Here is a 15,683-nt window from a genome sequence, read left to right on the forward strand (position 1 = left end):
TTGTTTTCAGTGTTTGATATTTGATAAATATGGTGACTTTTTTCATCTAATTATTTACATAAATACTGTTATTTCAAACTTTATTTTCTGAGGCTAAGAACTAGCGTAAACTTGTAATTGAATAAAGTATTCGGAACCCTGGGAAACTTCAATTAACTCCACGCAATTCAAGATATTGTATGTTTAAAAGAAACGATTTAAGGACGTGTGGCTATTTTTTTGGGGGGGGGATGTTATAAAGTCAAACAGAAACACAAAATATCCGATTGAAATGAATATCTCTTATTCAAGATGCGCATTCTCAAATATTTATTCTTGCAACTAAACTTCCTGTGCGACCACACCGCGGAGAGCAGCGACGTGCAGACCGGGCAGGGTGAGCGCATGTCGGTCTCCCTGTGGCTCCGCTCGTGGGGAAACGCTGCGCCGCCGATTGGCTGAGGCCGCGTGGTGGGTGATGGGGAAGGAGGGACTTGCGTGTGTCATCTCCTCGGACCGCCCTCCTGCTGTCCGTCCGGGCTTTTGAAGGCGAGGGCCCCGCTTTCTGAGAGCAGTCGCTTCGCTTGACATCGAGTGGAGGAGAGCGGTCAACATGACGGCCAACATCCGGTACAAAAGCCGCATCCCGGTTAAAACAGGTGAGCGTGCGTTCCGTCTTTCATTTAAACAGTGTGTGAATATTGAACAGCAGTGTGTTTTATTGAGCGTGGACGCGCTGGCTGACTGCTTCGTCTTTCTGTCTCCCCCGGGCGTCGCGCCGCATCCCTGCACCTGCGCCTCCATCCCGTGACGGCCAATAGAGGATGGCATGGAGGTGAGCCACATCCTTTATCATGTATCTATTGGAGTGCTGATGAGAATGCTTCCCCCCCCCCCCCCTCCTGTGAGGTGCGTTGTCACGGAACAGCCTGGCGCTGCACGGCCTCGGTTTGCACGGCGCAGCATCAGCAGTATTTGCGTGTCGGATCGCGCGTTTTCCTGCCAGTGTTCTCAGCGCGTGATGCTGTGAGGGCATGGAGGCTCGGATGCCCTCACAGGCTGATATGGGATCAGCGGAGTGGCAGCCGGTGGAGTGGGGGCGAGGGGTGTTTTCATTTTTAGACTCGTATGTGGAGCAGGCCGGCGTCAAGGCGCAGAGCCAACGCGGTACCCAAAAGGCAGCATCCCTCCCTCTTCTCCTCTCCTCCTCTCCTCCTCCTCCTCCTCCTCCTCCTCCTCCTCCTCCTCCTCCCTTGGAATCATCGCGGATGATCGGTCTTACGTCCGGCCTAATTATCACGACTCCCGATCACATTCACAGGCAGGGAAGCCCTCACCGGCCATTGTTCAGCTCGGGAACACAGCCGCCACGCGAGCAGGCAATGGGAGCTCGCATCTCTGATGACCCCCCCCCCCCCCCCGGGCCTTCCTCCTCCTCCTCCACCCCCCCCCCCTCTTGCTCCCCCTCTTCCTCTTTGCCTGTAGTGGCTGATGACAGCATTTGCTCATGCTGAGTGTGAATGGGTGATTCAAATGACCCGATGGACTAAAAATAGTGTCCCTCGGTGAAGCAGCAATAGGTGATCTTCTGTTTAGTCAAGCTGACAGCTTGCTAAAAAAGGCATCAAGGGGCGTTGTCACATCTACACAATGCTGCAACACATGAACACATATTTTATATTTCAATACGGTACTGCGCGAGAGTTTAACACGACAGAACTGAAACAGACCTCCTGGAGTCCCATGGAGGTCATACAGTCCAGATTTGTGCTCCTCGGTCTGCTCCATAAAAGCAGACTAAACATAAGAGAAGCATTGAATGACACCACTGGTATTGAACACGTCACTATTTATTTTTCTAAAGGTGCTATTGACTTGACATTGTCACCACATGTACATATAAATATCCAAACAACATTAGGCTACATGTAATGACATGAAATGACACAAGGAAAACAGTCCTGGTCGTCTTCTATGAACTGTGTTCATAGTTCTTTCCATTTGGATTCGGGTCAGGTGATTTGACTCGGCTATAGCGGTTTTATTCTTTCTCTGAAACCAATGGAGAGATTCCTCGGCTGTGTTTTTGGGATCATTGTCTTGTTGAGATGTCCACCCTCGTGCCATCTTCATCATCCTGGTAGATGGTCGCAGAGATCAGTACGTTTTCCCTTGTATGAAGTCGCTGGTTTGCAGAAAAACCGCCCACCTCCACCTGCACTGTTGGTCTGCTGGTCCAGCCTCGACATGCTTTTTCTTGTGGAGTCTCCCGTGGTGAGCGTGCACACAGGCCATGACGGTGGAGTTCATTTCTTATTGTTTTCTTTGAAACAATTGTGCCAATTCCAGGTCTTTCTGAAGCTCACGAGTGGCCCTCAGCTCTTCCCATAATTATTTTCACTCCTCTGTCAGAAATCTCGCGAGGAGCACCTTGTTGTGGCCGGTTTATGGTGTAAAGATGTTTTTTTCTACTTCCCGATTAAGGCCCCAAAAGTGCTCACTGGAACATGCAGACGCTTTAAAATATTTCTGTAATATTTCTGCCACCGTGATGTGGTTTGCAACAATAAGGTTGCGACGGTGTTGAGGCAGCATCATGAGATGGTGGGACACCTCGGTAATGAGAGACCTCTTTATGGGCCATTAGTTGGGACTGAACCAGCTGATATTCATTTGCAGGACAAGGGGCAGGAGTCCTTGATCTTGGCTCGTGTCTTTTTATTTTTGCACCTCCCTTTCTTCATGTGTTCAATACTTTTTCCCTTTGTCGTTCCCTTTTATTACACATAACTTAGTTTCTGCACTTATTTGTTTGGATTTCTTTAGATGTATGAATTACTTTGTTAACGACATCTGGTAAAAATTCCCAATGTCTATAGCATCTAGAAATATATTTACTGAGGAAATGGCGACGTATTCAATAATTTACCTGCTGTTTGTAAAAAAAATATATATCCGTAAAATTTTGAGTATTAAACAAGAAGGTAGTCATCATGCAGAATCAAACCTTTTTAGAACATTTTCTCATTGAATTTTTCAAGCTTCAAGTAGATTTCAAGCACTCGAGAAATGACTGTAAATGAAGAGAAAGAACATGCAACAAAGACTTGAACTCGGGACACTGAAATTGCAAAGTCCGACTTAATCCTTTGGGGGACCAGGCCCACACAGAGATGTACAGTATATTATCATGAGGAAATGGCCAACTACATCGCAATCGCGTAACATGAACGTAGTGGACTAGAGGTAAAGTATTCGAATGAATGTGTATCCTAGTGGGATGTTGTGTTTTGGGTTGATTCTTAAAGGAAGTGTTCTTTTACTGCTTATAAATGACAAACACTTTTTACAGTTTGTTCCCAAACTCCTGCACATGTTGTCACAAGGACAGTCTAGGACCGGAGACGGGGGGGGGGACTCAGACGCAGATTTAAACAACACAACTACTTTATTATCCAAAATCCAAAAAATGTCTAAGTGCAAAACTACAAAATAAAACAAACAAACCCACACCGCGACACTTGTGTTTCTCCCATCTTCACAATCGTCCTTTTTGCCCCGTGTCCTCGCTACGGACAGGTAGAAGCTGACTTTGGGTTCAGAAAGATTTACCTTCCCCCAAATATTCCCAGTTGGAGCAAAGCCAATAGCTGATATGATCGTGATCACATGGTGTCACCACCAACGCATCACGCACGCACGCACGCACACACACACACACACACACAAGTGTATGAGTGGATTGCGTAAAAAAAACCTGGATTAGTGATCGTCGCCGAGTGATGTGCTTGTTGAGTACAGCGTAGATCTCTGCCAGATGGGGGTGCCACTTCCCCCGGTCTAATGTTTGACTACACCACCTCGCACGTCTTGTTGGGAGACGCTTGGGTAATACTGCGACCCGCTGCACCTAAACCAGAGGTCACAGTGTGACGCCTCATTTTGACCGTTAAATGCTTCCTGCCAACAGAGACTGACTGTTGGTCCCTTCTGTCCCCTACAGTCCAACCCAGATTACTGAGGAGTCAGTCCCACTCTATGCATGATATACTGTGTATATATGTATATATATATATATAACCCCGGGTATGCCTTGAGTACCGGGTCATCAAAGCCCTGTAAATGTAGGCCGTGGTTGTCGAGTGGTATTCAAGGGTCGCTGTGGACAGACGAGCAGATAGGCACAATGGACACACATAATCTCCTCAGGCTTCGCCTGGTTGAGATTACAACCTCAAACTACAACCAATCTGTCATAAATCCACTCCTCAATGCGCAGTGATTCACTTATGGTCTTTTTTTAGACGAATGCAGTTCGGCCACTCGGCTTTCAACCGCTCTTAACTCCCACATACTGCATCTGACCTGCGATGTTCTGGATAAGCCAAGGTGCGGAGGAGGGGGAGGACTAAAAAACAAAGTAAAATTTATCAGTGAAGGCTGGGATCAAAGCCGATGAAGGAATCATAAATGGTAATCAATTCAAACTCAATATTTTCCCAGCACACCCCTTCCCGTTGGTCCTCCTGCTGTTTCCCCGTCCTCTCTCACCTCACATCCCCCCAAACACTCCCGCCACTCCCTTGGCTGTGATATCACGTTGCCCGGCAACAGTCCTTCTTTTTTACATCCATTTTATCAGATGGTGAGCGAATGACACCTTCTGATCTTCCCACAATGCTCTGCTGTGATTATTCTTCTGCTGTAGCCGCACGCTGACGGAGTGAAGGTGTGTTTACAAAGTGTAACGGTGGAGAGATCTATCTTATTATCCTTGTTCCTCCTGCTTTCTCTCTCTCTCATTGGGGATATTTTGACATTGACCGTCAAAGGACCCCTCCTCACTCGCTGCCACAGATGGGACCCTCACCAGCTCCCAGTGTGGACCAGCTGCAGAGCAGGCATAGCCTTATACATCACTGTGTGTGTGTGTGTGTGTGTGTGTGTGTGTGTGTGTGTGTGTGTGTGTGTGTGTGGATCAGTTGTAAGAGTTGAACCAGAGTAGCTGATCCTAGAAGTCTTAACGTTACGTTTTTAGATCATGCATAAAATGTAAAGCTACATTGAGTGGGTTACAACGCAGTACAGAGCGTGTTCATACACGAAAGAAATCCTAGAGTTCTTTACTCGTGTGAGCTCCTGCCTACAGGTTTTCCTTGGTGTGTCTTTTATTTTTTGGCCTTGCTGTGGTGCTTGAGGAGATGTCTTCACAAACACGTTCTTTCATTTGTTTCTGAAGCAAACCTGCATGCGGTGGAGTGTGTGTGTGTGTGTGTGTGTTGTGTACTGTACCAAAGCAGCTCACCTCTGTATCTATTTATTTCTGTTCATAAAGCTGCAGTGTGCACAGCTCATTTCACCCCTCTGCCTTCCAGGAAGCTTTTAGAAAGTACCCGGTTGACCCAGATAGAGATTTTCCTTTTGAAAAAATCTTTTCAACTATTTTGTCGGCCATGAAGTTTGGGATTACAAATTCTTTGGAAATGGGGATCAGGAGTCTGAGCAGTAAGCCAATGAAAGGAATGGAGAGAATTCTTATGATTTTCTCTCTAATTAACTGCACAAAATCAGAATTATACTTTAATCAATCACGCAGTTCATTTTGGACTAGAAACAGTTGGATTTATTTCCCATTAAAGCACGAGGTAAGGTTGTTACGCAACCTCATGCAATTTCTAATGCACACCCAGCTACCGTATCACATGGCCCTCAAAAGCATGTTGAGTTCGCTCAGTTTTAATGGAACTTCTCATCTACGCTCAACGTTTATACAACGTGGAGGACTTTGTTAGCACAAAGAAGACAGAGCAGATCCCCAAACTGTAGTTTTATTTCCTAAAACATTGGTTTTTAGCACACGTTGCTCAACTGGGAATAAATTGTGCCTTTGTTGGGGACTAATTTCCATCTTCATATTGATTCATGTTTGGTGAGTCTGAGGTTCACGGATAAATAATAGATAAACACACAGGGGATACTTGTTAGTGGTATCAATACATCTTAGTTTGGCTTATCCCGTAGGCAGTGTCCATTTCTTCTTTTACCCGACGTCCAACCTACTGGATCCTTGTGCAAAATGCTCAGGGAAACATGTTTACAAACCCACTCCAGATTGCAGCCGTGCTCCCACAAGTGTTCATTGTCATTGAGGAAGATGCTGAAACTGGGCAGAGCCTGGGCTCCCTTCCCGCTTACATTGTTGTCTCAGCAATTACATGCTGTTGGATTAGCATGTTCAATCTCCAAGGAGATGCGAAGCCATGAGAGGTTTTGTACCCCTCTCCTTCCGTCCCGGGTGCCCCGCACCCCTCTTCTATCTCCCCTTATCGCTCCCTCTTACTCGCATCACTTGCTGGTGGGGAAAAACCCCCCCACGAATTTAGGCCGAAGCCACCAGGGTTGGTGGTGTGACAGTGTCAGCTGGACGCCTGGGAGATGCAGTCCCCAGTAAAGGTCACCGCTCTTCACTGCCGGCAACACATTGGACCAGTTAAAGGCCAGTGTGAAAAGTACTCTCGATAAACAACGTTTTTTGCAGTGTTTTACTTTTTGGACCACTAGTAAATTGCTAAAGAAAAAAAAAAAAGACATCCCTCCCTTTTCAAACCCTGCCGCCTACATTACCAACAATGCAACTTTGCTGCTTTTCGGAGTTACCCTTCAAGAAAAACCTCAAACAGAATAGTCTATATTGGGATCGCTGGCACATGTCATGATGTGAAAAAGGTTTTAAATTGATGCGGTTTCCAAAACCGCTGCTTTGCAGCAGTGACACTTTGCACATTGGCCCCGACCAAAAAGGACACGTCACCATGGTTACTGACTTACTTAATTATCCTGTCATCAAGTGGCTAAAGCTGAAGTGATCCTCCAGTTTGAACTGTATTGAGACATAACATCTTTTCATGAGAGTGAGAAGTCTGCAGCTAGCTCTTAAAAGTGCACTTTTGGACCCGATTAGTTTGGATTAGGTTTTATATTTGGGGGGTGGGGGGTGCTGGCAGTGTAGTTGACTGCTGGGGCCTTTTCAGAGTCTCTGTTTGAGCGAGGAGGAAGCTGAGTGGCTGATGTCCGGATCTCTGCCTGTGGGATCGAGGCCGTCCAGCATGTTGGCAGGCAGAGACGCACAGAGGGACGCACTGAGGCATCGGGACTCATACACTGAGACACTGAGACACTGAGACAGTCCTCTGACAGCGAAGAAGTCTTTTCTTGTTCTAAAGAGCAAAAAAAACATCTTTTTCAAACGCTGTCCAAATGAGGGACACTTTGTGCAGAGGTTTGTTTGAAAGATAAACAAGTGATTCTGCACAAATAGCATTCTTCATTTAAAAAGTCACTTTTCAAAACATTGCAGATGCATCCAGACAATTATTTATTAAGTTAATGGACAGAAAGTTGATCCACCGGGAAAGTGAAAATCTGTAAATAATAATGAATTGTCCAATTCGTTCTGCTTTGTGGGCTTACACTGTGAGGCTTTTAAGGATTCTATTTGTCGCATAATTGAAAATTCCAATTGAAAATGAAACCAGTTGATGAGACCCAAACAATCCACTTTAGAGAAAAGACAGAGAGAGAATAGATGCTATGCTATGAAATGTCTGAAAATATGCACCAAAAAGTGACCAAACCACAAAATGAAGAGATGTCCAGTCATGTGAAAGCCACAGAGCAAGTTGCTCCCTCGCTGCCTGCCGCCTTGCTGCCTTGCTGCCTTGCTTCCTGTCATTAGTCCTAACGATTTGTCCCTAACGACACTCTGCACCTGCCGTACACGCGTCACGCTATTAACCCTGTGTTAGATCAGCTGGAAGAACCCAGAGAAGGAGCTTTGACAACTGAGTCACTAAAGCAGCAATAACGAGTTTGTCTTTTCCTGAGTAAGGACTGGATCCAGCTGTTTGACTGATGAGCATTTTGTTTCTTGTTTTTCCATTTCACAAGAGGGAGGAGATGATGAAGTCAAATGTAAATGGGTCCATACAAGAAGGAGAGGAAATATACGGGAATCGCTTGGTGCGTTTATTTATTAGACTATATCTAACAAGGATAATTGGATGATTGCGGATCTGGTAGTGTTATCTTTTTTGACCTTATGGTTGACGTTATCTCAAAATATCTAAAAATCGGCATAAATGAATCTGGTTAATCAGGTACTTTTAGAAAATAAAACACGATAGAAAAGAGACAAGAAAATGTTCCCTCCATTAGGTTACACCTGTCACCACTCATTTCTATCTGCCACATCTGTGTCTTAAATAGTCCCTTATCCCCTCTGGGCCCATACCTCTGAACTGGAGCCACGTGTGTGTGTTTATCTGAGAGCGAGCCACAACATTATATATATAATGTTGTTTCTTCAACATTATATATATAATGTTGTTGTGTCATTTGGGTCATTTGTGTTGGCTTCACTTAGTAGCAGGAGATGTTTAATTAAACATTGATGTTCTGTGGAACAAAGACTGGAGATTATATCTACTTCTTCTCTCTGGTGGGGTATAAGTGGAAGGGACAGCTGGCCACTGGGAACGACTGAAAGTGGGGGGGTGGTTTAGCCGGGGGAGCTATTGTAAGTGTATTCCATGACATCTGTTCTTTTCTTCTATTCAGATTGACCCCCCCACACCCGAAACACACCATCACACTCGTTTATGTCTACAAAGAGTTGAACTCTTCATCTCGCCTCTCTGCTGACGTTCACATCAGCACCACCATTGTTTCTTTGCCATGAACGCTTTATCAGAGTTGCTTCCTCTGGCGCCCTCTGGTGGCGGACAGTGGGACCGTCACATCCTGCACGTGGCATCGCCGGGTGTGCCCACTTTAAGGGGAAAGAAAACAAGAGAGAGAGAGAGAGAAAAAAGGTCTTGTATTTAAGCATTTAAGCTCTGCGGCCAACATCATGTATGAGCCACACACACACACACACACACAGGTTAATGACCTTATCTTGATAAACACTCCATGGGCCTGTGCTCACAGCGTCATCTGTTGTTTGTTCTGCAGCTTTTGTCACTGTCAAGTTCATGCAAGTTATTTTCTTGCATCCAAACCGTCCTCGTGTGTTCTTTCTCTTCTTGCATTTCGTCACAGTCGATTTCTCTCAGCATGTAGGGTTTTATTTTGTTTGCGCTGGGGAGGAGGGAATACGGACTGAATGAATGAGTTTCTTTTAGACGCTTGCTTCTTCCATCCCTCCCTTGTTTCCTCCCTCAAACTGCCTCTCTCTCTCTCTCTCTCTCTCTCTCTGTGAGAATTCCTCCATACCTGTCTGAACAGGGGACCGCTGCGGGGCAGAGGAAAGAGAGAAATGCAAATGAAGGGAAAGTAGGAGGGCGCATATTCATAGCGCACAAAAAGGAACGAGGTGTGTAAAGAGACACGTTTTGGGGGAGCAGACACGGAGCAAGAAACGAGTTTATCGAGGTCTCAAGGCTTCGCTGCCTTTTTTTTCTTTTTCCCTGCCGGGCCGTTTTTCAATCTTCTGAGACCCGGGGCTATTTTTGTCCGTCAGTGCCGGAGCAGTTTGGGATGGATGCCATCATGCTGCAGGAAAAACTGGTGGAACGGCTGCTGTGCCCACGAGTGAGAACAGCCAGGCAGAAGGTACAAAAAAACAAAAAGAAAGTTGTATTTCTGAGGATGGAAATAGTTGAAAAAAAGAATGGAGACACAACCCAAGGCGGGGTTCAGGATTACCCACCACCTGTGAACCCATCTCTTGGCAGCTTTGCCTCTTTGTGGAGGTGTGAGAAAACGCCAAAGACGGAGTCCCAGCGGAGACCATTTGTCTTATTTCTACAGATTTTCCTCTTTCTCGCTTCTCTGGCTGCGTCACAAGTGTTTTCTGCCATGCACTGATGGCACTGCCTGCGCTTTTGTTAGTGTGTGTGTGCGAGTGTGTGTGTGTTTGTGCGTGTTTCAGCAAAGGCTATCCTCACCCGAGGGGGTTGTCGGAAGGGGCCGTGACGAGTTATGACAGCTTATAAGGACTCTGACTGTTTGTCTGGCGCGTTTTGCAGAGGCACAGAAAGCTTTTCAGGTCTCCTGAATGCAGCTTCTGTCTCTGCTGGTGTTCGTATCGGCGCGCTGTCGGGTGGAGACGTGACGCTGTGCCAGATGCAGCTTAGGATAACGTCCCCTGGTGTCCCCTGGTGTCCCCTGGTGTCCACCCCGGTGTCCCCTGGCTCTCTTTGTGCGTTTCTGTGGAAAGTCTGAGTCGTGGTTTACTCCGAGCTGCTCACTGAGAGGAATGCTGCACGCGTGGTTTTTTTTTTTCCGCACAGTTGTAGATTTTTTTATGTCATAGAACCCCGCCTGTCTGTTGTGGTCGTTTTTTTTTATTTTTATTGCACCACACGTCGCCCGAAACGTTTTGAATTGACATTGGAAACCCTCCAGAGCACCCAGGGTTATTTTGTACAGGGCTGCCTTCTGATGTTAAATGGACGGCTGAAGAACTAATAACTCTGAAGCAAAAAGAATCCCAAATAGCCTCCAATGTGGTAGTTTGCGACATCTTTTGCAGTGGTGTAAGTAGCCAGTCTGAAGTGCACATGGGACCACAAGTGGGAACACTCAGTGGGAGGTTTTGACTTCTTAAAGAGCATATACTTAAAGTTCCCAAAGTAAAAAGACCAGTCCATTTCAGAACAATGCATATTATATTAATGTGGATTGTATTGCAAGTAATGCATTATATTATCCATAATGTGTGTGCAAGTAATGCATTATGTTATCCTCAAATGTCTTATTCTATACACGGCCTAAAGACATTCAATTCATTACGACATAAAGAAAAGCTACACGTCTTTTTTACTTCTTTAGATCTTTCATAATAGAAACTACCATTCTTTTTATTGACAAGCACTTCGACTTTAATGCTGTCTTCTTCTTGGTGTCGTTTCCTTTTCTGTCCCAGGAGAAGCAATATGTGGGTTTTGCAACTCTACCCAACCAGGTCCACAGAAAGTCAGTGAAGAAAGGCTTCGACTTCACGCTGATGGTGGCAGGTGAGTTTTTATCCAAAGACATGTGACAGGACTGGTCCACCTGCTGTAATGATCCTGATAAGCCAGCATCACAGCTTGTACATTCTGACCTGGTCTTTGTCTGTGCAGGAGAGTCCGGTATGGGCAAGTCCACTCTGGTCAACAGCCTGTTCCTCACAGACCTCTACAAAGACAGGAAGTTACTGAATGCCGAGGGTGAGTCTTTACACTGTTATTAATCACTCAGCATGTCTCCTTAAATTTAGCCATCTATGTAAATGTTCTTATCTAACTGGCAGGACCCATTTAGTGCTGCAGACAATGTTCTGCTGCGCCGTTAAAGCGGGCTGATGAGGCACATTGAGCTGACTAATAAGTGGCCTGCTGTCCGTGTAGCTTAAAGCCTTGTGGTCTCCCCTTGTATGTGGATGCTGTGCAGAGCGCATCCACCAGACCGTAGAGATCATCAAACACACTGTAGACATCGAGGAGAAAGGGGTCAAGCTCAAGCTGACCATCGTGGACACTCCGGGCTTCGGAGACGCCGTCAACAACAACGAATGGTGAGCGGGGCGACGTGCACCACCTGCTCCTTTGAAAACACGGCGCCCGGAGGAGCTGCTGATGTGACGTGTGTGTGTGTGTGTGTGTCCTAGCTGGAAGCCTATCACAGACTACATAGATCAGCAGTTTGAGCAGTACTTCAGGGATGAGAGCGGACTGAACAGAAAAAACATCCAGGACAACCGAGTCCACTGCTGCCTGTACTTCATCCCTCCATTTGGGCACGGGTAATAACACACACACACACACACACAAGGGGACGGGGGAGGGGGGGGGGTTTCTCTTTTTGTATTTCAAATTAAGAAAAGTGGACATGGGAAAAAAACAAATGAATGTAAAGATGATAACATGGAATCACTCGGTTAATATTCTGCCCCCTTGTGGCGGGTTGGTTGTGGTGCAGTACTCTTTCTGATGGTAAATGGTAGACCCAGATTTTATTTAATGTGTTCATACATGCAATTTAAAATAATTTCCCCTTGGGATGGAGTACTTTTACAAGGCTCTGTATGATGTGTTATAATTCAACACATTTCCCACTGTAGTGGTCTTCTTTAGATATTGTGACATTATTTACATAACATTGCGGACACCGTATCTGTTTTTAGTTTAATTAGGGAACTCAAGAGCAGGACTCAAACTTCCAAGGTTGATGATGCTTTTCTGGCCACACCCTACTCAGTGATGTCACCTCACTCGATCATGGCAGCGATCAGAGCAGGAAACACTTTTTGCATCTTTCTAATTCATTCATAGAGTCGTCCATTCATGTTTTGGAGGACTTCTCCCTGTCTTCACTTCCTTTTTCACTCTGGGTTTCCCTCCTGCACAGACTGCGTCCCGTGGACGTGGAGTTCATGAAGGCGCTGCACGAAAAGGTGAACATAATCCCGCTGATCGCAAAAGCCGACTGCCTCACGCCCAACGAGATCAAAAAGCTCAAAGACCGAGTGAGTCCCCGAAGTGCAGCGCCACGGTGAAGGCTTCATAGTTCACCGCATGCAGGCCGGTCTCTGTAACCTTTCACCTGATTCACCCTCAGATACGAGAGGAAATAGACAAGTTCGGCATCAAAGTGTACCAGTTCCCTGAATGTGACTCGGACGAGGATGAAGAGTTCAAACAGCTCGACAAAGAGCTCAAGGTGAGTCCGACGCACTCAACGGATCCGAGTCAAACAACAACAACAACAACAACACCACAAAGCCACCCTTTGTGTCTCTTGTGTGCAGGAGTGCACCCCGTTTGCTGTGATCGGCAGTAACACTGTGGTGGAGGCTCGGGGGCAGAGGGTGAGAGGGAGACTGTACCCCTGGGGGATCGTGGAAGGTATGTCTGCGGCGCCGTGGCTGCAGTTTGAACGTCGTCGCACACGTCGGGGTCATTCATTCGTTTCTACGTATACTTTTCCTCAGTGGAGAACCAGTCGCACTGTGACTTTGTCAAATTGAGGAACATGCTGATTCGCTCACACATGCACGACCTCAAAGACGTGACCTGCGACGTCCACTACGAGAACTACAGAGCGCAGTGCATCCAGGAGATGACCAGGTGTGTGAATACGTGACACAAACACTCGTTAGGAAGCATCTGCTCTTTTCAGATCTCAGTGCAGAAATGTCTGCTTCACCTCTCCTCCTCCTCCTTCTTAGCAAACTGGCTCAGGACAACCGCATGGACAGTCCCGTCCCCATCCTACCGCTGTCCACTCCAGATGTTGAGACCGAGAAACTTATCAAGATGAAGGACGAAGAGGTACGTTATGTGTCCTTCACCCTTTGGAGGTGAAGGTGTTGTACGATGTCGCCATCCGGCTGCTGACTGCACCGAGCAACAGTTTACATTTCACCTTGATTTAAAGTTATTTAATGGTCCAACTAGTAACACACGTTGTGGTACTGAAAGGCTGAGGGATGAACTTAATGTCTTACGTTTGTTAAACTTGACTAGACCAGAAGCTGGTGAACAAACTATTCAATATTACTTTAATTAACTGATTTTCAATTAAGTGGGGTAACTCATATTTCTTAACCTTTCTGACAAGGCATCTAAATATCTAAAGTATAAAAATGTATCCGGCCATTTTTATTGGAAACACTAGCAAACAATGATAGCAAATTATGATGACTTTACCTGATTAAAAGGAAAAATAATTGAAGCATAAATATAAACAAAAACTGGAGGTTATGGAAGTAGTTACGGTTCGATGAATCCTGGATGACCGTCATTCGTGGAGGAGAGCCTTGTTGTTTAGGGGCGGGGGGGAGCTCAGCAGTCGGCACATCCACTGTAGAGGATGTTGCATGGTGGACCTCTGTGGCCCGACGTGTGACTTTGGCTGCTTGGGCTGGATATAAATAAAGGTCACACGGGGCTTTATTGATAGAGAGACTGGACCTGAGTGTGCATGAGATGAAAGAGTTTCAGTATCAAACACTGCCAGTAAGGATGACATGGAATATGACATTGACACAGATACAAAACACACAAAACATACTCATCTAAAAGTTGACTTTTTTGCATAGAAATACTCAGATTTAAGGACCTCGCATTTGGGCACAAAACCAAAAATATATTTATGTGTAAATTGATGTTATAAATAGGCTCAAATCAAAAATATATCGTCATCACATCCGACCCTTTACATCCCGCATGTATGTCTTTACGCATTTCTATTCAACACATTTAACGTCAATCCCGTGCGTTTCTCATGTCCAACTAAACATCCTGAATGAAGTCATGTATTTAGTTTCTCAGGATGATTGGCCATCTGCATATACGATGTGTTTTCCCTGCACACATGCATATCCACAGCATCGATTCCTACCTTCTAAAGTCAGTCTGATGATCTTTAATGGGCGCGTTGTCACAAGTCTGAGGGAACGTCCTCTCTGTCTGCAGCTGAAGAGGATGCAGGAGATGCTGAATAAGATGCAGCAGCAGATGCACGACAAAGACCAGTGATCCTCCGGAGCAGCAGAGCTGGTCTGCAGCGCCACCTGCTGTTTGTCCCCTGAGTGACAGCCACAGCGCGAGGGTCACGTGCTGCCTCCACGTTCTCCTCAGCTCGGTGCTTTGTATAGTTTGTCTGCTGGACGGTCGTTGGTCAGAACCGTTCTTTTTTTGTGTTTTTTTTCTGGTCTCTGCAACTTTTTAATCCAGTTTGCCCACTTTGAACCCTTGATGTGGTTTAACAGTCTTAACATATATAATATAAACACGTAATTTAAACTACTATTAAGTGTATCTAATTTATAAACGCAATGCTCAACTTTTGGGGGATATTTTGTCACGGCATGATGTTGTTTTGTAAAGAGATTTAGGTAGTTGGTGGTGTTAAGACTTGATGGATATTGACTCTTATCATGTGTTGCTAAGTGTGTGAGTGTGTGTTTCCTCCAGGTAATCCGTCCATGAAACAGTGACTTTACTCTTTGTTTATTTTTTAAGCCAACCTTTGCTCTTATCAATTCACTCTCGGACCCTCACAAATAATTTCATGTGAAGTCAAAATATTCTCTTCCACCATTTTTTTTTTATATCCGTGTGTTCGCTGACCTGAAAATGCAATTATTACCAGTATCTAACTGTGAAAGGAGAGCTTTTGACATAATGCGAGGGTCCATGCTGTGGGCCTATTTTTTACTGCTTTATAGCTGATGCCCCACCCTCTTTTCAAATGCATTATAATGCATTACGACCTCTGGTTGTTTCTCCAGTACGGTACAAAGGAGGAGCAAATACTGTGTCTCTGCTTCTGCTTCTCTCTCATTGGAAGGGAGTCTCTGCATTGTGCCAGTAAAGGAGTGTTAAGCATGTGTGTGTGTGTGTGTGTGTGTGTGTGTGTGTGTGTGTGTGTGTGCGCGCGTGTGGTGTCTTGATCCTGAGGAACCGTACATATTTGCTCCTGAGGGCTGTGAGCTCAGCCTGTGCCCCGTTTATAAAAGTGAGACAAATAAAACTGTTGTGTTCCCGTCCCCCTGCTTGGTTTCTCTCTGACTCTTTAAGCCTTTAAGTCATATCGAGGTCCAGTCACTTCCTGTCAGAGTGTGAGTGACAGCTCCAGCCGCTGCAGGAAGGACATCATCTTCTGAGTTTATCTCCTGCTGCCATTCTTCCACCGCACACAGCATTTATCATCAC

General features: G+C 45.7%; 1 protein-coding gene across 2 annotated transcripts; it reads left to right on the forward strand.

Moving 5' to 3' along the window:
* Positions 1-488: 488 nt before the first annotated feature.
* On the forward strand, positions 489-15,517 carry septin5a (septin 5a). 2 transcript variants are annotated; one of them, XM_037482947.2, is made up of 12 exons: positions 489-638; positions 801-814; positions 10,907-10,997; positions 11,106-11,192; positions 11,416-11,539; positions 11,633-11,767; positions 12,373-12,490; positions 12,583-12,684; positions 12,773-12,869; positions 12,956-13,091; positions 13,193-13,295; positions 14,442-15,517. In XM_037482947.2, the coding sequence occupies exons 1-12, from the start codon at positions 593-595 to the stop codon at positions 14,502-14,504; spliced, it is 1,116 nt and encodes a 371-aa protein (XP_037338844.2). In that variant the 5' UTR covers positions 489-592; the 3' UTR covers positions 14,505-15,517. The 2 variants fall into 2 exon arrangements, with proteins under 2 accessions (XP_037338844.2, XP_037338842.2); XM_037482945.2 differs by lacking the exons at positions 489-638; positions 801-814 and adding an exon at positions 9,231-9,591.
* The last annotated feature ends 166 nt before the right edge of the window (positions 15,518-15,683 follow it).

The sequence above is a fragment of the Pungitius pungitius genome, chromosome 5 (assembly GCF_949316345.1).
Source record: "Pungitius pungitius chromosome 5, fPunPun2.1, whole genome shotgun sequence".
Lineage (NCBI taxonomy): Eukaryota > Metazoa > Chordata > Actinopteri > Perciformes > Gasterosteidae > Pungitius > Pungitius pungitius.

What these genes read in the sequence shown, in the direction of transcription:
- septin5a (XM_037482945.2), top strand. Translation starts at nt 9,517, where the DNA reads ATGGATGCCATCATGCTGCAGGAAAAACTGGTGGAACGGCTGCTGTGC. An exon ending in TGAGAACAGCCAGGCAGAAG is followed by an intron (nt 9,592 to 10,906) that starts GTACAAAAAAAC and finishes TTTCTGTCCCAG; the next exon opens with GAGAAGCAATATGTGGGTTT. An exon ending in TCAAGATGAAGGACGAAGAG is followed by an intron (nt 13,296 to 14,441) that starts GTACGTTATGTG and finishes CTCTGTCTGCAG; the next exon opens with CTGAAGAGGATGCAGGAGAT.